We start from the raw sequence: 23,428 nt of genomic DNA, 5'->3' as shown, positions 1-23,428 counted from the left end.
TTGAACTTTTCGTCGAGTGCTCAAGTATATGTGTATACATATGTATTGATGCTTTTGGAGGGCTACATTATGATATGAGGCTATTTATTTTTAGGTGATTTATCGATTTGAACTATGTACGGAATCCACCTTAAATATCCTAGTTTTCTGAACTCCTTAAGGGAAAGGATAGGGTAATAATTTCTGCGTTGAATACCAAACTTTTTTGTGGTACAATTTATTGATTTCTTTACATGTTTTCATCATTTTGCAATGTTTTAATAAAATGAAAGCATACTACAAGTATTTTATAATCCTGTGCCTTGCGATATCTATACAATTGAGTCTCCTCACCCGAATCGGAGCGAATACGTATAGTACTGAGAAAACCTAATATGACAAATAAATGTGGCTGCTTAATATCTAACTGTATATGTTAAATGTAAGAAATAAATTATAAATTGGCTTCAGAAATAAGATAAGTTGTGTTCGATAATTAATAAAATCGATATGTGTGTCTGAACAGTTGAAAATCTAATCTAATTTGGCTCTGCTCTACAGTCCAGAATTAACACCTTGTATTATTAGTATTATTAATTGAATTGTATTTCTTTCTTCTTCTTTCAGTTGTCAGTTGCTGCAGATTTGAAGTGGCCTTACCTCTACAGTACAAGTATATTGTGTGTCAGCTGATTGCTTTACGAGTAAATAAGTCAATGCGGTATGTAATAATGCTGTTGTATTTGTATTTATTTTCATGGTTTCCTCATATGTTATTTAATACATCAACAATTCACATACAATTATTAAATTTATGTTGCTTTCCATTGATTGTTTGCATGTTCGAGTATATCTGCCATTAACTTCTATTCATCGGCTGCTTTTGTAAATTCATTTATTTAATATACATACTATATGCATGCATTTCCCATGCATTCCCTTCTTTTCATATCATATTTTATTCAGGCGATACTCTTCTTTATACACATATATCTTGCGTTAATTCAATAGGAATTTTTGGCTGGCATTTCCGCGAACAGCGCCCCCGGGCTTTTGACTATTTAACTACATATTTACAGACTCCTTGCTCCTTTTTCGACATGCCCCTAGCATCTGTTGGCCTGTTAACTTTGTGGCTTAGCTTATTCTAGTGCGAAGATCTTCACTGATTTGTCGCGATTATTACTACAAAGAACCTTAATTAAAAATTCAAATGGCGTGTGGTTGAAGCTAACTCCGAGAGTATTGCCAGAGCAGCGAAGCCAATGCACAGCAGCAGGCGACAAATGTGCCTGCAAATACAAAGATATAATTAAAGTGTAAGTCAGAATAAAGGCAACAGAGTGGAGCATATCCAAGTGAGTTTAAAATGAAAATGAAAAAATGAATGTCATTCAAAGGCTTTCAAGTTCAAGTCTGCGACATAAAGAATGTTGCATTTCACTCAACTCAGGAACCGTGTGGAACTTTTATTCAACTGGCAACTAAAATGAAGTCTGCTTTTTAATTAAATTCATTTTTTGATACCTTAAAATGAAAAGCAATTGTTTGTTTTGAAATGAACTGTACTTGTATATAAATTTGTGATTAGAATATCGGGGAATATCGTAGATAATATTTCTTCTAAGAATTTCTTTCTTCTTGAAGGTTTACTCTACAAGTATCATAAAGGTACTCCCGTTTCGGGGGAACCAATACTTTTATAGCAGTTGATTATTGATAGCACTATGAAGAAAATGCATTCTGAAAGGAACTAAAGAACGGAAGAAGAGAACTAAAATGAAAAAACCTAAAACAAATTCCATTGAGTCAATCACAATTTATTAAATTAAATCAATGTTTGATTCAAATAGAGAAGCAAAGGCAAATCTTTCGAAATTAAGCAAACCTCGTCTGTTTACTACACTTTTCTCACTTTGGACCACTGTGGAATCGAGTCCCTTACCTCCAATCGCACTGGCAGCGACGCCACTCTCCGTCAGCCTTTGATTGAGGCCCGCATCCTTGAGTGCCAGAATGGTGGTTCGCACCCGACTCTCGCGCTGTGCGCTGGCCAGGCCCATGATGTCCGCGTTGCAGCGTAACTCGAGCATCTCGCTCTTGCTGATGAAGCGCGGGTCATCGATGTGGAGGCGCAGCTGCAAGCTGCTGGCGTACAGCGGAAAGCCCTCGGTGTTGCGTGTGATTTCGTTGATTTGCGGTTGCAGGCTGTGCTGCGGCGCCTAGGTGTTGTTGGTGGGCATACATGAAAAGCGAGAAGAAAAGTGTTAAGCAAAGCTTAAAGCGGAAACCACAGATATGCGTGCCTGCTGACCAGCGCCGCCGGGCACCATACACACACAGATACAAATGAAACCCAACTGGACACTGACACTCTGAATGCTGGGAAACATTTAGTGTCAACATTTGGGTTACGGGCACATTGACTTAGGCGCGTCAACGCGACCGTGACAAACTGACTACCTAGCTGCCCGATTCTGTCTGACAGTCTGACAGTCTGTCGGTCTGTCTATCAGTCCATTTGTGGAGCCCTCTGGTCGTGTGACGGTTGACGTGTGTCTGCCTGCGGCTTTGCCGAATGCACTCGGTTCAAATATGAAAAGAGGTCAGTGGGGATACATGCCCGCATATTGTATACTATGTGTATAATTGCTGACGGCTGTAAATGTGCCTTTTAAAATTCAGCCATTACTGTCATACATACTACCGCACAACGAGGCGTATGTGTAATGTGCACTTACCGTTTTATTGTTGATATACCATGTTAGCTTCGCCGCGGGACTGGACCACTCCGAGCTGCAGTTGACCAACAGTGTGTCTCGATATTTGTACGCGTGTCGCATGCCACTAATGAATGGGTCGAATTTGGGCAGCACTGCCAAAGCAGAAGAGTTTTTATGCATTAAACATTAATAAATACGCGTGCAATTAATACACAAGCTTAGTTCAATTTATACACTGATTGCTTCTCTATTTGGTAGTATGTATATGTTTGGTATCGTTTGGGTCCCTTTTATATATTGTGCATATTTTTGCATATACTTGTATTGGTTTTATGAAATATTTCTTATTATATTTTTTATGTTACTGCCTAAAAATGAGTTACCATTTTGTAACTTTGCAACTTTATATATAAAACAAAAATAATGCCTTAAAGCTGCATAAATCGAACACAAAGTATCAGATAGTTAAGTGGAAATTTTCTGAACGATTGGCCCAGAACGTTTATAGGACTTTTGCCTCTATTGTTAATGTGAATAGCAATTGCATTTGCGTTGCCTAATTCTCGCCACTCTGTCATTTACTTTGTTTCGACTGCAAATTATAGTACTTCGCCCGATCCGTGTCACAGCATTTATATAGATTTGCGATAGCGAAAAGGTAGGAGAAGCTTCTGCAGAAATATTCGTTGCCTACTTATGGGAGCCAACTCTTCACGCAAGCCACGCACTTTCTTGTTTGTAGCATTTAGCCAACGAACAAGTTGCCGACACCAAATATTTATTTATTTAAAGTGTTAATTAATCTTAATAAATAATTGCGCAGGACAAAGTTTTTTGATGAAAACAAGCGTAATTTGCTTGATTACAACGATTGAAGACGACGCACACACACACACACACCTACACCTACCAACGCATACACAATGAGGCAGTGGAAACCACAAAACATTGGCAAACAGAGGGTACGAGCAACAGCAAAGCTGAGGAAGCTCAAATGCCAACTGTGAACTGCCGACTGCCCTGCCGTTGGTGAAAATTTGTGAAATATGTTGAGGCAATGGCTGCGGGGGCTGTTCGAAACTGCTGCTGCTGCTGATGTTACTGCTGCTGCTGCTGTTGTTGTTAATGTTGTTGGAACTGGAGCTGGAGCTGAGGCGTGTTGGCAGGCATCAAAAGTCAGGCAGTCAGCAGGACTATAAACTTTTTAATTGACTTAATACAAACCACTTTGGTGGAAAGTTTTTGACCTGTTTCAAGTACAACTTACAGCGTCGGACCAAACGTTGTTCCTGCTCCCCACTACTCCACTCGCACTGAAGTTGATGATTGTGGCCATGTTCTGCCGCTCGGAGACATTGCAGACTGGGGCCTGCGCCAGCGACTTGTAGTAACAGCAGCAGCAGCAGCAGCGGCAGCAGAGCAGCATACGAAAACGAAAATTTACGAAAACAAAGCAATCAACTTGAGTAAATAAACCAAAAATACCAAAGTACCAGTAAAACACAAAACAAAAACCAAACACCAGAATACACAAAATGAAAAACAAGCATTGGCTGCCGGACCAATGTGGCTGTGCTTCGGGTCGGGGCGGTGAGCCAGCTTGAATGCTAAACGAGGCACACACACACATACGCCCACAGCAAGCCGAGCAGGTGGAACTGTGGAACTATGGACCTTGGATGGTTGTTCCGCCACAAATGATAACCCTTGTCGGTTGCGTAGTATTTCGTATTAAAAAGTCAAAAGTTGACAAGCAGCGAAATTGACTGCACAATGGGATGGGGATGGGGAGAAATAACTTGGCTGGGCCATTAAATGTGGGAAATCTCTTAAGTAATTAGGTGTGTGTGTGCATCTGTGTATGGGTGTGTATGGGTGTATGTGTGCACTGTTGTGTGTAAACTTAAAGTTAATCAGTGTGTGGCAACATGCACGCAACTAAGCGTCAAAATATTTGCACAGCCAACTTTCCGTTGTCATCAAAGAGCACAAAAGGTGATTGCCGTTTGAAAATCGAGCCCTTGATGCTCCTGCTTCTGCTTCTCCTGCTTGTCCTGCTGCTCCTGCTGCTGCTGTTGTTGTTTTAATGTTTTTGTTGTGACAAAGTTTTTAGGTGGATGCGATGGCACTTCAGTGACAAAATTCCCAAGTTGATTGTTGGTCTGTCAACAGCAGTAGCAGAAGCAGAAGCAGCAGAAAACACAACACCAGCCAGCGTTCCGAGCAAGCGTCTCTGCGTTTGAAACAAAAAACAGGCAGGGAGGACACCACAAGACAACACCACTCTGTACACCACTGCACAGCGCCTCGCACCACCAATCTGCACACCCCTCGAGCTCAGCCATGCTGCAGAGAAGCGTTAAGCAGCATGAGCTCTTGCAACGTGCAGCTGCGGATATTGCCACATTGTTTTATGTCAGCTGATGGGTGGGGGGGGGGGGGGGGTGAGTGCAGTGGAGAGGAGGGGATGCAGCGGAAGCCAACTTTAAAGTTTGGTGCCAGCTCGTTGATGAAGTTTGATGCCATTGCCGTGGCTGGTTGGCTTTTATATAGCCCGGCCATGTAGTTGACATGCTTTAGTTGCGTTCTCCTTTTCTGCCAAATATTTATTTTATTTTTTACTTCACTGCTCATTCTCTGCATGTCTGTGTGTGAGTTCATATATTGCGCTTTTTATGCCAGATAGTGTATAAAAATTAAAATGACAATATAAAGCTGACCATATGTGTCCGCTTGACTTCTGTAGAAAAGAAAAACCCAGTCGGGCGGGCTATGTTATGAGTTCATAAATGCGTCCCCTGCTTGCGATTGCGACGTCTTCTGGTTGTGACGACTTATAGTTTTTTTTATATAGCATTATTGCCATTCACAACAATATAAAGTCAACTTCTATTTGAAAGCAACCCATAAAAGTTTATTCCTTTAACAACTTGTGTTGGTTCAGATTTGTTGAAATTATTAGTTTTGTTTAAGAAGTTGCGGAAGAATACAGTGTACAGTGTATATCAACAGTTATAATTAAATATATAATCTGTTCGATTGGTCTCCAGGGGGGACGATGAAACCCTCTCCAAATACCTTTCTAATTATATAAAAATCCTCGTGGCTGGTACAGCAAGAACAACAACAACTTAAAAGCGGTTTAGCTACCTCGATGCCATCAATAGAATTTCAATAGATAAAAGTCAAAATGACATGCAAATGGCATAAACAAATCACAAGGAAAGGCAACACACACACACACACACACAAGCAGGCACACTCCAATAAAGCCCCAAAACAAACATCCAATTAAAGGCGCAATACAAATGCGAGTGAGTGAGGACGAGAATTCAAATTTGATTGTTCCGCGTAAACAAATGCTTAAGTACGCATTATGCAAATCAATACTCTTAAAGGAACGTCAATAAATAAAATGCGTCATAGTGGGTTGAGGAGAGGGAAGGGTATGGGATGGGATGCGGTGGGGTGGGGTGGGGAAGACAAGCACAAAGTTGGAGTTTTGTGCCACAAATGACGGCATAATGAAAGAGTAAGCGATTGCTACTCTGACTGCGACTGAGACTGCGACTGAGACTGCGACTGAGACTGCGACTGGGGCTGCGGCTGCGACTAAAGTAAAACAAATCGCTGAGCGGGAAAATTGCGACAAATAAATCATTTTGAGCCGCAACTCGACGCCATGCAGAGGCAAAGGACACAAGCATAAGGGAGCCATTTGTGTAAGAGATGACATTACAGGCAGGCTGGCAGGATGGCAGGCTGGCAGGAAGGTCGACAGAAAAAGGGGGTGGTGAGTGAGGTGGAGAGCAAAATCAATTGATTTGAATTTCAAAGCAGCGCAATGCGTTAAATCATCAATGGGCGCCACAATCAAGCGAACCGCAGTCCGTAACCCACAATCCGCAATCCGCCAGCCACCAGCCGCCAGTCCGCGCGCCATGTACGCTGCCAATCAAACAAAACCGAGCCGTAGCGAATCCGACCAGATCCCTGAACCGAGCCAAAATGATGGCAACTACCATTTGTAGGAGCGCTGTAGCGGGAGCCCAACGGCGTTGACGTTAACAAACCAAGCTACAAGTGCCACAAACGAGTTGTCGTTTCGCTCCAGACCAGACCGCCTCCGTTGCTGTCTCCGTTGCTGTCTCCTCTGCCACTCCCCCTTTCAACGCCAAAAGCGGCGCGTGTGCGTTTTCCGTTTGCGTGTGCTTTGCACGTGACAACGAACCGTCGAGGCGGCTGCCAGGCAACCAGAAACCAATCGAGATTATAAATTGATTCGTACAAAACTCACAATTGAGTTGAATTTGTTCGGAGGCTCGCAGTTGCTAGGCTCATAGTCTATGTCTATGTCTATGTCGATGCCGATTCCGATGTCGATGTCGATAGGCGGAGCGGCAGCAGGTGTGGCCCGCGGGGTCCTCAGCGCTAGGGGTCGACGATTTATTAACAATCATTACTCATACAAATGGCTGACGCGTGTCACAATTTTGCAGCATTTATTCGGCGCCCTTTGAACTGCGGCTCCTCTTCTCTGTTCATCTGTTGTTTGTGTGTGAGCTGCGTGGCAGTGATAAATGAAATGCTTGCCAAAGGATTTAGGAGGAGAAGGAGCAATCGAAACTGGAGCTGGAACGGAGGGCGCTGCGCTGCGCTGCGGGCGCTGGCCTCTGCAGAACTCATTTATAATTTTATTAAGTGTTGCCGAAATTGCACATAATTTGTTGTTCTTTCTATTGTTGTCTCATTCATAAATCATTTATGGCTACAACTAGGATTGAGCTGAATTTCCAACTGGAAATATGTTTGTACCTAGCTTTTGTAACAGTATGAACAACCGACTAAACAAACCACTAAGCAGTAGAGTCTAAACAAAGTGTAAACTCCAAATCGGTCAGACTCTAAAGTGTTCGATTCTTCAGGTGTAAATGGTATAACTGTATACCATACTATAGGATATGGAAACTTCAATCCAAGTTAATACTAAACTTATATAATATTATGTACTATATAAATGTCACAACTTTAAGAGCCACTTCTTGGTCTTTACTCTTCACAAGTAGTTTGAATACTAAACTCTACAGGATACTATAATTATTAATATTAAGCTCACATTCACTTTATAGATAATTATTAATTATTCTTCTTATTAAACTCACTTTCACTTTGTAGATAATTATTCAGTACAAATTATAAGCAAGTATTAATATTAATGGAAATATGTGAAGAGGACTTTGTCCAAGCATCAGATGCATTTACATCAGATGTCTGGATTTTAGAGTGATTTTATTAAAAATGAAAAGTGTGCCTGAAGCAAGTATTGCTACTGCTATGTCACAACTGAATATATTCAAGAGTTAAATATTGTTCTTACTTAAGTGAGTATACGTGAGTATACGTGTATATATATATATTTTCATTATTATTTCATGAGTCATCTGCAAAGGCCTTTACTTGTTTACTTGTCAGATGCATTTACATCAGATGTCTAGATTTTAGATGTAAACACCTCAGATGTTTACACTTAATTATTCAGTACAAATTATAAGCAAATATTAATATTAATGGAAATATGTGAAGAGCAAACGACTTTGTCCAAGCATCAGATGCATTTACATCAGATGTCTGGATTTTAGAGTGATTTTATTAAAAATGAAAAGTGTTCCTGAAGCAAGTATTGCTACTGCTATGTCACTACTGAATATATTCAAGAGTTAAATGTTTGTACTCTGTATATTTAAAAAAGAAACTTATTTCACTACAGAATATATTCACGAATTGCATTTTGTTTACTTATGCGTGTATACGTGTATATATTGAAATATTTCCCTTATTATTTCATGAGTCGTCTGCAAAGGCCTTTACTTGTTTGGTTCAATTTTTAAGTTATGTACGTGGCTGAAAATTTCTTCTTCTGCTTCTTTCGACAACATGAAACTCATTAAATAATACTCGACTGTGGTGCAAATGCTTGAGATATATAGTAGTGTAGTACATACCGCCCACTGTCATATTGGCGGCCTTATCGATCAGCTTGAATTCCGGCGCGTCGCCCGAAACCTCGCAACGATATTGGCCGGACGAGTGCACATTCAGCTTTTCGAGTTCCACGTTGCAGATGAATTGATTGCAATGCGACGAGCCGTCGTCAATGGTGACACCTTTGACGGGAAACCAATTTGTTGTTGGCGGCGTAAGCGGCGAGTATCTGCAACGAAAATAAAGCGCATAAGTAGACGTGGAGAGAAGCTGAGCTGAGCTGAGAAGAGCAGAGCAGAGCAGAGCGGAGCGGAGCGGAGCGGAGCGGAACAAGAGCTGAGAGCATCTTGAGCTCGAGTGCTGTTGCCTTCGAATGGGGGAAAATAAAAGACAACGAGGAATGCGGTGCGCTTTCCACGGCTTTCCACGGCCCCCTGCGAACGGCATGAAATATTGATGAGCATGCAAAAAGGTTTTCGGCTGCATTTGCGCTACGTTTGCGCAAATGGCGTGCAAATAAAATGCAATCGATTTGTGCGCCATACCCTCCCCATTATGAATATTACGAGTATGCAGGTTTGTGCGGAATGCTTTTAAGCTGCGGCTGAATTTTGCATTTTGTGTGCTTATATTGGGGCTGTCGGAGAGCGAGCCAACGAGGCGCACTCCGAAATACAATAAAATTCCAATGGAAATGCAAATTCACATGCGGACATGGAAAATATTCGTGCATCGAATCGGTGGATGGCAGTGAGTTCACGCATTTGATTACAATTAGCGTCGACTTCTTACTATACTATATGTATTGTTATGCGCGATTTTTGACATGCCACAATGCCAGTTTATTGCCTGTTAGGCAACAGCAATGGTTGCAATGTATGCGAACGAGTTTTCGCTGCTAATACGTTTCGAACTGACCTACTTGAAGTGCGGCCTGAATTGGAAGTCAAATGTGTCACCCAAATCAATATACCTACAGAGCTGTGCAGCTTCTCACAAATGCTGGTTGGGGATCGAAACATAAACATCTTAGCCATACCACATGAAACTAAATCTAAACATTTTTCATTGTATTTGAGGAAATTTGCAGCTATTCTATTTCGTTTTCTTTTTCTAATAAACTTGTCAATATTTATGTAGTAAGGTCCAAAAATTTGGCTTTCCCTTTTATGACAACTTTTCATTTCTTTTGTCTATTCACTAAATTAATTCATAACTATGATGTAAACAGCGCAAAAAAACCTCAAATACATGATTAAATGCACTGTAAATAAAGGAATTGGTATGATTTCTTAAGACTTAGCTGTTCCTGTTAGTTGGTTGTGATTTTTGAATTCTAATGCAACTATAATAACTTTCTATCATTTAATAATATATCTCTAGCAAAGTGAAATATATAAAAGTTAGTTATTGGTAGATTTCAAGGATGATCATTAAATATACAAATTATTTATTCTCATTTCTGCTAAATAAATATTTTTGAAACGTTTTCTGTGTGGCCGTTTCGATGCTGAAAAAACATAATGTCTGTACCTTCTAAATCTGAAGTGCCTTTGTCAAAATCTAGCTGACTATTCTACGGGCATCTATATCAACTGATTATTCAACGTCTAATAATAATATTTTTTATTTTTTTTAAAACGGTTTTACCTAGGCTTAGATCCCATGTTTTAAATTCATTCATTAAGCGCATTAAGCGAACGAAATTTGATGAAATATTACTACAAATAATTAAAAAAAAAATTAATAATAATAAAACAATAAATAAATTTGCAAATTGCTCAATTGTGGGTTAACAATCAGTTAATACAAGTATTTAAATAAATTGGCAAAGAAATCAATCGGTAATCAATAAGTTCATCAAATAACTCGACCTATGTAAGATAATCACCCGGACAAAAATATATTTAAATATGCAGTCATTTAATGCATAAAAAATTCATTGAATAATTCAATAAAAGAAATCTAGCAGTAAATCAATCAAAACATGTAAAAATCCATCAATTGATTAAATAAATGATTCACTTAAGTAATTATTGATGTGCGGCAATCGATCAATCAGTCAGTAATTGAATCTATCCAATAAACGAATGAGCCTATATTAGTAAATCAGCGTCTGAACACTCACCTTCCCATACTAGATGAGATCTAAGGAGCCAACACGCCTGCGATCAGCTGGAATGCTCGCGTGGCTTTGGTTTTACATGAGGCTTTGGGCAATTTGGTCAGAGTTATTTGGCTGGACATATAAACCTTTTTAGGTTTGTGGCATGCAACGTAAATAATACAATGTGCAGTTTTTGTTGCTCAGCGTGGGGTCTGGGTATTTGCTGAAAGGCCTTAAAATCAATAACCAAACACAAAACCCTAAAAAAATAAGCTCAAATTTCGCGCTCTATTAAGTCGACTGGTTGCTGCCGCACGCAACTGTTGGCATACTCGGAACGTCCCACATCGTGTGGCAACAATTAAAGCCAGTTAAATAAAAAGAACAACAGTTTGCACATATTTGAGTTGAGAGTCGGAAGCGGACATTCGGCGGGTACCTGTAGTTTGTGCCGTCGTTGTTGGTGCCCATAAAAATCCATTTCAATTAAGCATTTAAATTAGTTGCGACACTTTTAACGAACAGTGGCACGGCTGTGGCACACTCACACAACTCGCCGCCATTTCACTTTGTTGCATTTTATGACGTTTTCAATTTGTGCCATAAAATCTGCATGAGTGCGGGCGCACTTTCAACGGCCGCCACATGTTCATTATTTCATCGCAGTGCCAAAATATTTTTATGGCAATTTTTATTTGTTTTATGGCCGCAACAGTTGCAACTTGCAATTGTTGCTGCTGTTGTTGTTGTTGCTCACTCACCTGAAAAACTCCTGCCCGTCCTTGTACCATTTAACTGAGTTCAATGTGCGATTGCCCATTTCATAGCTGCAGAAAAGTTTTGCCTTTTGTGCGACATCGATAATGCGCGGGACGGAGAGGCTGGAGAGGTGCAGGGCTTCAATGGATGGTGCGGCTGTAAAGGGCGGAAAAAGTAAGAATTAAATTGATTGAACAATAAGCTGTTGATGGCAGATTTAACATCCATGCTATATGCAATCGTTTCTTTGTTTTTTTTACGATAAAGTATCATATGCGTTCCATTGTATATGTACACTGATGGAAACAAATGCTCCCCACTTACTGCTATTTGCTTTCTTTATTATTAAAATGGTTTCCAACTATTAATCGTTGTTTTTTTTTTTTTTTTTTTTTTTTTTTTTTTTTTTTTTTTTGTTAAAGTTCGACGACTGTTTCGTTAGAAGCTGAAGCTTCGATGAGAAAGCTTTTATGTTGCACAATAAATGAGCAAAAACACAAATGCAATCAATTAATAATTATCCGCCCATTTCAGTACGAGCCTGAATGTCAGCCTTAATGCTTATTGGAGACATATTTTATAATTGCGGTCGTAGAGTATTAAAATTGCTATTAATGAGAAATGCAGGCCATTGGTTTAGGAATTAAAAAAAAAAAATTTAAAACAATATATTAAAATAGCCGTTGTAACAGAAAAATGAGAATTTAGAAAAACAAAAAATACGCCTCATTAGCCAAGTGAAAAATAGAGAAAGCGCCATCAATAAATAGTCCCTTAGCAAAATAATTTGTACTAGTTAAGTGCTTATATATGAGTTTGAAATGGAAACTGAACTTCAAATTATTCAGACGTGAAGAAGTTAACATTAAGTCGAAAGATGAGTTTATTTTATACGATGTTTGAGCTTGGAATTAATATAAAAACTAAACAACATTAGCAAAATGAAACAATTATTTACTTTTTGACCGACGACCAGCTGCAGAACTCAACTTGATATTAAATGAAGAAGACTCTTTGGGATAGAGTGCTAGTAAGGATTACAATTCTTTTATTACACGGGTTTTCCACCCTCCTACATAGTTTCGTTTAGCAGTTTTTTGAAACGTTTTTATCTTTCCAGAACTTGTTTGATGGCATAGAGTTGTAAGAGCCCTAGAGCTTTCTCAGATCAATAAAGTCTTGTCTGTTGTTCCTATAAATCGTGTGCCTCTTCTTTAACATTTTACCCCGATCCATTTATTATTATGAACATTGCATTTACCGCACGCCCGCCCACGTCTGCCGCTCTTTGTTCAGCACAAATGCGCGCCATGAATCAAATACCAGGCGAGCCGTTTCCATTGCCGTTGTCGTTGCCGTTGCCGGCAGCATCGGGGCCAGACCCAGCCCCAGATCCAGTGCTAGTGCCAGAATCCGGGTATTAATTAACTTTATTTTACTTGGCCTGATAATAAAAATTCCACAAATGCGCGCGGCCAAGGGCATGTGGTGGCTGTGCGAAGCTTTTTCTGGTTGTGCCAGCTGTATGTATGTGTGTGTATTTTATATGTGAACTATGAACTTTTGCTGACCGGCAAAATAATTAGCGCACACTCTATCTCTATCGCTATCTGCGTCTCTGTTCCCTCTCATTCTCGCTGTGTCGTTGGGGCCCGGAAACGGAAGCAACAGTTTTACGTTTGTTTATGTGGATGGGCACGGGATTCATTGCCGGATCGCTTTAATGGCCCTGGACAACGGCTTGAACGACGACTAATTACAAAAGCAGCAACAACAACAAGCAAAAATGAACTTATGTGCTACATAAATTAGCGTTGTAATACTACTTTTTTCTACTCAGCGACCGCATGTGCGGACTGTTTTTTTTTTAACTTCCACGCAATATAAATCCGCGATGACATAAGCGATTATGTTGCACTCGCGCTTGTAATATTAGTTAAGGCCTGGGTATTAGTGTGTTAATATTGTTTTATTTAACGGCAGGATTGGTTGCTTTTGTAAACAGCAGAAGCCCACAATAGGTTTAATTAATTTTTAATTTTAAATAGATTTTTGCTAATTATGAAGGGTAGGCCTGTTTGCCTCTAAAAATATTGCAATAATTTAATTAATTGCATAGCGTTTGATATTGTTTGGGTAAACCACAGGCAATAACCACAGACACATTAAAAAGAAGTTACATTAGTTATATATACTTTTAAGAAATACCGTTGAGCGGCCGTTAATGGCCTACGAAGGCGAGTGTAACCGGAAATATTTAAAATTAAACTTTAGGCATTCATTATGACGTGCAAAAAATTCGATTAGCTGGACATGCAATTAACATGCTGGGCACACACTCATACAAACACATACTGTTAACACCCGCATTCTGGCCACAACGTTCGAGCCGAAAGAAATTAAAAAGGATTTTGCTTAAATGACGAGCGCATTTATGGTCAGACCGCAAAGTATGCTAAAATAGCTACAAGTTGTGGCAAAATCTCGTTTAACTTCGACCATCAGACGTGTTTGGCCTACAGGCCATGTTATACTATACATATAGTATTCATACATTTCAGCCAGTCTTGGCCATTTTATTTCGTTTTCCGTTCCTTTTTTTGTGCCTGTCTGCCTGGCTGCTGCTTCTGACTTATTGTCGGTCAGTTAATATCACTCAAGCATGCAGAGAACGACGACGACGACGATGTCGACGATGACGATGACATGTATGTAGTAGCAACTGTCAGCTAGCTGTCCAAACTGGTGGGTGTGTGTGTGTGTGTGTGCGATGAGTCGGCTGAAACATTTCCCATGCTAGGCAAACCATATGAGATAATGAATGCGTTGACGTTCTAGGATTTAATGTGCCGAAACAATGATGAATTAGTGACGAGCCAGAAATTTCTCAAGCGCAAAATAATGAGGCGTTTACTTGGACTCGGCCTCGGCCTCGGTTTCGGCCATGGTCATGATCCAGGGCCGGGTCGGACCGGGCCGGGCCAAGCCTAGGCCTGTCTGTGTTTCTGCATCTGCGGACAATTTGCTACGAATTTAGTTGATTGCTTAAATGGAATTTTGCGTCATTTTGTGCGTGTGTGTAACGGTGCGTTAAATTCTCTGCACTACGATGGGAATTTTCGATTAAAAAAGAAATAGAAGCTTGCAAAATGGAAAACTCACAACCCAAAGACTGTTTCCTAATTTAAATTTTAATACAACTTGCCCTGGGCACACTCTTGTAAGAGGACTTGTCTCTCCACACACCGCTGCCAAGCATATCACTACTACTTGTATGTAGGTAAATTTATCTTTGTCATCGCCCTCGACATTGACATGTGGTTGATTTTCTTTTTTCATTTCATTTTCTCTGCCTGCCTCCTTGAGTCTCTGCTGCTTCAGTTGCCACAACTTTGTCTACTCGTATGTTTAATGCATTAATATTGTGGTCTAAACACAAGTAGTGCTTTATACATATACTTGTAGTATACTCGCATACTAGTATGTGGTGTGCGTGCCACCCAAACAACCACCGCACGGCGACCTGGCAACCACTTCAGCTACTACTATTTCCTCATGTCAATGCTTTTTGTGCGCTTCTCTGCTTTTTTGTGGCATCTTCTTAGCATGCGACGTCAGAAAAATGGCGCATATTTCATCATGCGTTACATATTATGTGCTCCGCCCCATTTTTCTTTACCACTTAGGCGCATATTTTAGCCAACATTTTTAGTGGAAATTAATCATATTTTTTGTGACCGTCATATGGGCCCAGAAACTTTAAGAACGAGCAAGGCAAGGCATACTTTTCAGTTTCCTTTGAATTAATAGAATCAATTTTTTGTTGAAACCGCAAATTATCAATTTTTGCTGAAAGTTGTTAGAATTGATTTGATTTTATGAGTCAAATATCTCTCTAATATTCGCCTTGACCCGAAACATCAAAATACTGGTACAAGTAGTATCACCAATTAAGAACCAAAAACCAGTTCATGAGAGTCAACAAAGACAACAAAAACAATCAAGAATGCTTGTGCATGATAGTTTTAGAGCTGTTTATAGATTATATAATATTTAAATTCTTCAGACAACTTTCCTCTGTCGTTTATTTATTAAAGAGTAAGCAACTCTTTAGAAAACTGCTTAATTATGAGACCCTATTATAATTAGTGTGAAAACTAATTAAATATGGCCAGCATGTACTGTCAATTTTTTTTTTTTTTATCTAAATACTTTAGTTTGAAAAATATGTAAAGTATGCATAAAATGTCTGAAATTCCGTAACCGACTGGGGCTTTAAAGTTTTAAATTATGATTTTTAAATATGAGAAATGAAAAAATGTACAAATGCCCCAAGCTACAAGCAAAAACAAAAAAAAAAAAAAAACAACTAAAATAATAAAAGGGTTGACAGTTGAAAAGCCGAGCAATTAGTAGTGGGTAAGTCGATTTGAAAACGAATCGTTAGCAGTAAACGTTTTTTCATAGAAACGTTTGCTATCGCGTTCTATTTTTTCCTCCAATATCCATTTGGTTTGCAAAATGGGAATACTGGAAGCATTTAATAAGTTATTCATGCATGCAGCATAGACAGTGACAGTTTTCCTAACTGCGAAAATAGTGACCGTGCGCCATTAGCTTTGACGAATTGCATTTGTTGTACATATTTTTTGTGGACTCTCATGCCTTTGTGAACACCTGTGGCGTGGATTTTCCGAGCTGCTCGCTAAAGTGCAAAACTATTTTATTTGCTGTGAGGGAACCGTATTAAAGCAATTTAAGTAAAAAGTTTTGTAGTGCTCTCGTTGCAGAAGCTGGCGAACTGTTATAAAATTATGAATGAATTGTGCATAAATTTGTAATCAAGTAAGGTAAGCAACTAGCTAGCAGATGCTCAAGGAAATATTATAGCTTTAGAGATTTGCCAGCAAAAAGTTGCAACGAGTCGACAGTTGATTGCAGTCTGTGGCATCAGCAGCAGCACAACCTAAAGGCAGTAATTCAAGATAGACGGAGGTGGGGGCGGCCGTTTGCTGGCAAGTAGGTAATAGTTTCAGGTAAAAGGCTGTAAACGAGGCAAACTGGAAAACTGGCAAACGAGCACAAAGAACAGACTGCTGATGATGACAGCGGATGGAGAGAGGACCCTGTCATGTCTGCTATCAATGCGGTAGTCGCTTCTATGGGTGTGTGTATGTGTGTGTGTGGCAAATGTTTGAAGCTCGCACTCTTTGATAGAGTCATCGAGCTGGAAACTGTTTGCAAGTACCAAGCATATTCATACATAGATAGCTGCTCAAGTAGCTATAACCGGAGCCACATTCGAATTGACGCCTGTGCAAATGCAAGGAGTGTGTGGCGTGTGGCACGTGGCGTATACGCAACGCATACACACAGTGGGCCGCAGAATCATCAAGTGAACTACAGTTTTAACTGCAGAAGGCACTCATTGTACACTCGCTCGCTGGCTGGCTCGCTTGTCTCACACATTTTTGTTGACTGCAATAGTTTTTGTAATTGTTTCCATTGTGTGCAACTTTTTTAATCATTTTTATAAATTTCCGCTGCGCGCTTGCCGGAATTTGGTGCAGTTGTTATTGCTGTTATGCTGTTGTGGCCAGAACAACATAAAACAAAAGCAAAAGCAAAAATAAAAACACAGGAAGGAGTGGTCGCAACATTTGCGAATTGGTAACGCCCTGCAACCGTTTTTGTTGCTGCTTTTGTTGTTGTTCCTGTTGTTTTTGTTGTTTTGCTTTTAATTAAAACGAACTCTCAATACAATATGCTCGACTCTGGCGTAGCGCAAGCGACGCTTACTCTTTGTTTTCTGTTAATTTTTGCCTGCTTGCTTCCGCCACCCCCCGCCCACTTTTTTGGTTTATTTTGGAGTTTGGCATTGGCACGGCTTTTGTTAGATTTCCCACAACTCGTCTCGATGTGGCGCGCCGTGTTTTTGTTGCTATGGCTGGTGTTGCTCTTCAGTCTCTGCAGACGCTCGCATTTATTTATTGTTAAGCAAAAGTTTCAAACTGAAATTAGTAAAGTGGGCTGGTGTGGGGGGCGCAAATAGTATAGTTACGACCTGGAGCTGGCCTATAAAAAACTAGTTGAAAAGTGTGCCAATTGGTGAAGTTATTAACTTTGAGAGCTCAAGGCACGCTGGCGCCGCAATGTGTGTTAAAACGTGTGCCTAAAGAAACAAAGAGCCATCATAGTTATAAAGTTGAATGCGGAAAGACCAGAGCTCAACATGCAGAGCAGTGTAAGTGAAAGTTTCAATAGAGACCGGCCATAATTGCCAATAATATGCAGCTCCAATAACTCGGAGCAATATTTAAATCATAATATTGTACCCAACTGGATAATGGTTTAGCTGGAGGTTGCCATAACATTTGAATTTCCACTCCAAGACTTGATCTTCTACATCTAAAGAACTAGGTTGTGTACTGCAAGAAAGGCCGCTCTTGCCACCCTTGCATTTGTAAGTTGTTCATAAAATTATACTTAAATCCTGCAAATCCTAAAGCTTCGTGTTGTTTACCCAAAAGTAATTGCTTAACTCAGCTCTTCACTCAACCACTTCGTGGCCATTCACAATGACTTCTTCCTCCTATGCGACAGCCATGCGTTGTCCTACCCACCAACCAGCCATTGCGTAGCTAGCGCCTTAGTTGTGCGAGAGGCGCCTTTGAAAGATTGCTTGCTCTTTTGAGAAAGTAACTAACCAGAAGCCTAACCTAAGACTATTAATATAACTACTTAATTAAGTATTTTTATAGAAAATGCCTGATTTGACTTGTTTCATCAAAGCATATAAGCCGATGTCTTGAGTTGATTATCTCTTGATTGCATTAAATGCCAAAATTACTTTGCGCTATAATTCACAAATCCATTTAAATCTGTTCCATTTGAGCGAACTGCGAACTGAGCATACTCCTCCACTTTTATCCACAATTACCGTCACTTTGGTCAAATTTACGTCCACTCCATACCGAGTTAAAAGAGCGAAAAGCGAAAGTAGCTCAGTTTCTGCGCTGGCCGCAACCCAAAGCAAAGCTGTTAACCAAAAGATCATTAACGGGCAGCAGACCCAAGTTGCGGGCAGGGAGCACTTCACCTTCTCGGAGACGAGTTGAAAGTACGGCGTCAACTACATACCGAAAAGTGCAACAAACACTTGACGCGAAACTTTTCTCATTTAGCGCAGCGGCAAACTGAAATAGTAGTACTACTCAAAATCTATTTGACTTGGGAAAAGTGCAGGGCCACTGGCAAGGTGGTAACATGAAAGAAGAGGAGCTGGAAAAAATGGTGTGGAAACAACACAGGACACTTGCGCAAACTAATAACAAAATATTAAGTTTACACAAATTTAAAACTTTCGGCTGTTAGCTGCAATTGACGGCCATTAAGGTTGCACTTTAAAGCTGAAGCGATTGGAAGGGGGGCGAATGCGATTGCTGCCCGCTGCAAGGCAAATAACAATTTTAATTTTCAATTGCAGTCGGAATCAATTACATTGGTATTGGTCTGCCATGTGCAGCAGCAGGAGCAGCCGCAAGTTTTTTCTATTCGCTTAAGCCAACATTTTGCAGCGGTAAAAACTTTGCTGCAATTTGTTGCAAAGAATCAATATAAAGTTAACTTTGGCAAACTGTTGCAATATTTGCTTATTTTTACACGAGCCACACACACTCACACACACACACACACTCACACACACAATCACACATACAAACATTTAGACACACAACAGGGCGCACACATGCCATAAAACTCTCATGGATATTTTTTTGCGGCCGGCTTTGCCTGAGCTTCGAGCAGTTGGATATGTCTTTGCCTTATTTTTCGAACGCATCCTTATGCTTTCGAAGATTTAACTTGCCCTGACGGTCCACATACGGGTGTGTGTGTGTGTCCTTTTTCACATCAACGCAAAACGTCACCGCATAATGTTAAAGAAAATATATATTCATTCGTTGAGACGCCGCTTCGGTTGTTTTTTCGCTCACATCGTCTCTTTATTTTGCAAAAGTCAAATATTAGCTGAAAAGTTGAGAAAGTTTTCTCAAGCAATTTTACGCTTACATTTTACAAACCTCCCTCCCTCCGCCTCTCCGGCCAATCCCCTGCTGTAACCGTAGCTGTAACCGTAGCTGGAACTGAAGCTGAAGCTGGTCTATCTGTCAGCAAACTGGCTGCGCCCGCTTTCGTCCCCTACCAACCAACTATAGCCCACGGCATTTTCTTTTTTCTCATCGTTTCTTCTGTTTCTCCATCTTCTTCTTCTTCTTATGTGCTGCCAGTGCCGCCTCGATCTTTATCTACTTAGTTTTTCTCTGTTGCCATCGCTTGCCGCTGCTTTTCTCTCGTTTCATTTTCCCCCAAAGTGCATTAAAAAATATTGTTGCTGCATGGTCGGATACGAACAGCGCGTATCATTTTTGATAAAATTCATGGTAATTGTTTCAACTGTGAATTTATCGAAGTTTTCCATGTTACGCACAAACTTTGAGCTTCTCGGCAGTTAGCCAGCCAGCCAGCCAGCCAGCCAGCCACCCAGTCAGACAGCCAGTCAGGGCAGCATTGGTTTTTATAGCTCGTTGGGGCAAGTTGGGAGCAGCGTGCGGTGGCATTGCTGACAGTTATTTGGTTTGGCTCCGACTGTGCTCGCATACTCGTATGTGTGTGTCTTGTATATGTTGTAGTAACGAGGAAATTAAGTCTTTAAAATTGTATTAGAGCTTCCTATGGTTATGTGAATGATAGCAAAAGTTTCGGCGCTTCTAGCAGAACTAATGGCACATGATGGATTGCTAAGCGCTGTGAGACATAGATATGAGTATGTGTTGAATGAGGCAAGGAAAGGCAAACTTCTAAAGGTGAAAGAATAAAGTCACTTGGGCATACTTGCTATTAGCTAATAGTCGATTAAAGCCAACAAACTTCTACAGACTGCAATACCCTGGTGCAGTAGTGAGGAAGTGTGTGTGAATGCTTCATAAAAACCCCGAGAACTTTATACGCAAGAAAGAAAAACAAATTATTTTACAAAATTAGGAAACAGATGGCCTAATTTTTGGTAGCATCGGGATATAGCAACAGAAATGTATGTATTACAAATGTCTAAAGTGTCTGCTCATATCTATCTAATATCTATCTAATCTATCTATCTAATAAATCGAGTTTAATTTTTACTCTAAATGGTGCAAACCTGTCTATATGTTGAAGTCATGTTTAATTATTGGGCCAAGTTGGAATCTTCAGCAGATCTTCAGCACCAAATGAAGAAGAACCTGCTCTTGAACCTGATTTATCTTCAAAACTTTAAGCCAGATTCCACCAACAACAGCATCTCGTATACGTACTGGCAAATATAAGAGCTGTCTCTGTTCTAATAGAAGGGTGTATTAACCCACATACTCATATAGAGTTGCCATCAACTTTCGATACGGAAGCTACACTCTTGAATGGGTTGCAAAATGTCTCCTCTTCCCCCTTGCTGCAAACGCTTACACAACGCGTTGGATAACTTTCGTTTGAGCTGCTTTTCTTTTACCACTATTCCGGTTGTTAGCAACCGCCTTGAAAACTCGCACAAACTTTGAGCTTTTAATTTAAAATCAACCCCACAAACTGTCTCAATTTCCAATGCCACAACATTTACATTAACTTTCGACCGTCTCACAACAACAACGATGAATTAAAATCAATTTGGTCTCTCAATGAAATAACAAAATGGGAGTAAAACTGCAGAGACACACACATCGAACACCCACTGCTGTCTTTCACTCACATAAGACTCTTTGCCTCTGCATGTGTGAGAGAATGTTCATTTATATTTGAAGTAAAACACGAAAAGACTGCAGTTCTTGAGACTGTAAGACTGTTTACTTAAGAATGAATGTACAGAGTATGTACGTTTCAAGTCGTAAGACCGAAAATAAAAAGCTTGATAGAAAGACAGTTCGGAACAGAATTGATTTTCAATTTTCACAAACAACCCAGGCACCGATAGTGGTCTTTATAAATAACAGGCTCTTACATACATCAAAGCCCAATTGAGAACTACTTCGACTGATATAGGAGAGAGTACTTCCAACCAATAAAAAGAGGATTTGATTTTTGTTTGGGAGCGTATTTCCGAAGCACATATTTCATATAAAATTATTACAAAAATACGTGTGCTGGTCTGTGACATCGAATACTGATAAAGTGATAGCAAAAGTACCAGCAGCTGGAATCGGGCTTACTGACTGGCCCGGGCCCAAATTGGAGAGATAAAAGGGAAAAGAATTCTGACATATTTTTCTGCGCATATGGCAGACAGGCGCTTGGGTTTCTCCTCCTGCTTCTTTTCCCCATTGATTCAGACACGCGCGACTTGCTCAAGACTTCTATACGTTACGAAGCCGATGCTGCCGCCGCTGCTTACTGCATTGTAAAATTTATTGTTGTGTTCCGTGAAAAACTGCCCCGTTCTGTTGCTGCCACGTACTAGGCGGGCAGCGCAGCAAGACCGGAAACTACTTTGGCGCACGGACACGAGATTATGATTAATTGTCGTGTGGGGGATGCGGGAGGTGTTGCACGTGTGACAAAGCGTCCCTCCGGTCAATGACACTGATGTCTGCTGCTGCACAAAATGCACAGTGATTTTTATTTTTTAGTAAACTACATTGAAAATAGATTTAAAGACAATAAGATTTCCAACTGTTGCTGCCAAGGTACGCTAATTTTTGAAGACTTCGTCTAAATAATAGAGAGCTTTTCATTCTGAATTCAGCGGTTACGTACAAAAAATATTTAGTAAAAGAAGTGAAAGCTGCTTTAATGAGCTCGGAAAATCACAAGATTAATATATTAATTGGGAAAATGCTTGAAAAAGCAGAAGACTCTTTGCCAAAGGAATTACTGGACGGTGACCAAACATGTCTGCGAAATAATTGCTCCATGACTGCCTAGAACTTGACATAAGCCAAGCAATTGAACAATTTTTCAAATATATTTTTGTCATACAAAACATCAGTTATATATTACTAATTTTGGTTTATTGATTTATTTGATTAAACAAATAATTTTAAATATATTTACATTTCAAATTCATTCGAATTATTATTTATTTAATAAATAGGAGCAGTTTCCACTCACTTGGCTTTTCATTTAAATTCAAAGCTTAAGAACCCATAATATAAATCTTTCAATCAAGCATTGCTTATACTTGATTCTTTAAAGCTTATATCAATTTGGGATGCAATTATTGTTCACCTCAACTGTGGGGTTATCACACTGTGCGCCTGCTGTGGCCGACTGTCGTCCGTCGTCCGTCGCCTGTCATCTGTGGGCTGCCTGCTCGCATGTTGGTACATAAATTTGCGTACATGCTGACAAAGTCATCGCATTAAAAATTAATTTACTTTGCCATGAGTAACTGCCAGCCAAGTCAGCTTGCCGCCTGGCTTGTCTAGCTGGCTGATGGGTGATGGCTGATGGCTGAGAGATGATGCTGGTGGTGGTGCTGGTGGTGGTGGTGGTGCTGGTTGTGGTTTACAATAATAGCAAAATATATTTTGCCAATTTTTCACGTTAATTTTTTAGTAATTTGGAAACATCAAATATCCAATTAAACTTGCCACAAGCATTCATCCTCAATTTATAATAATTACAAACTAATTAACTCTGATCCCTTGCATAAATACCAAGTGAAATAGGAGTCAAGGCGACGCGAGCCTGGCTGGGGGACCACTCTGGAGCAACAGTCGGTGGCACCCACCAGCAAGCAGCAATGCCCAAAATGCGAAAATAATTATTAACAGAAATTAAACCAAATTACTGAAGGAATAGAAAAAAATAATGGAAAACCATGGTGGTGGTGGCTGGTGGCTGCTGGGTGGTG

The 23,428-nt window shown here is 40.0% G+C and overlaps 1 protein-coding gene across 1 annotated transcript in view; it reads right to left on the bottom strand.

The window, feature by feature from the left end:
• Positions 1–950: 950 nt before the first annotated feature.
• LOC115621004 overlaps positions 951–23,428 on the bottom strand; it is a 38,943-nt gene continuing 16,465 nt past the window's right edge. Inside the window, exons 2-6 of the mRNA XM_030514524.1 lie at positions 11,553–11,706; positions 8,705–8,913; positions 2,721–2,854; positions 1,925–2,201; positions 951–1,271 (exon numbers count right to left, since the gene is read on the bottom strand). Coding sequence (XP_030370384.1) covers positions 1,210–1,271; positions 1,925–2,201; positions 2,721–2,854; positions 8,705–8,913; positions 11,553–11,706 — 836 coding nt within the window. The 3' untranslated portion in view covers positions 951–1,209. The remainder of the gene's footprint in view (positions 1,272–1,924; positions 2,202–2,720; positions 2,855–8,704; positions 8,914–11,552; positions 11,707–23,428) is intronic.

The sequence above is a fragment of the Scaptodrosophila lebanonensis genome, unplaced genomic scaffold (assembly GCF_003285725.1).
Source record: "Scaptodrosophila lebanonensis strain 11010-0011.00,11010-0021.00 unplaced genomic scaffold, SlebRS2 tig00000024-arrow-pilon, whole genome shotgun sequence".
NCBI lineage: Eukaryota > Metazoa > Arthropoda > Insecta > Diptera > Drosophilidae > Scaptodrosophila > Scaptodrosophila lebanonensis.
Note: the sequence above shows the minus strand (reverse complement) of the source record. Positions and strands in the feature narration are given on the sequence as shown.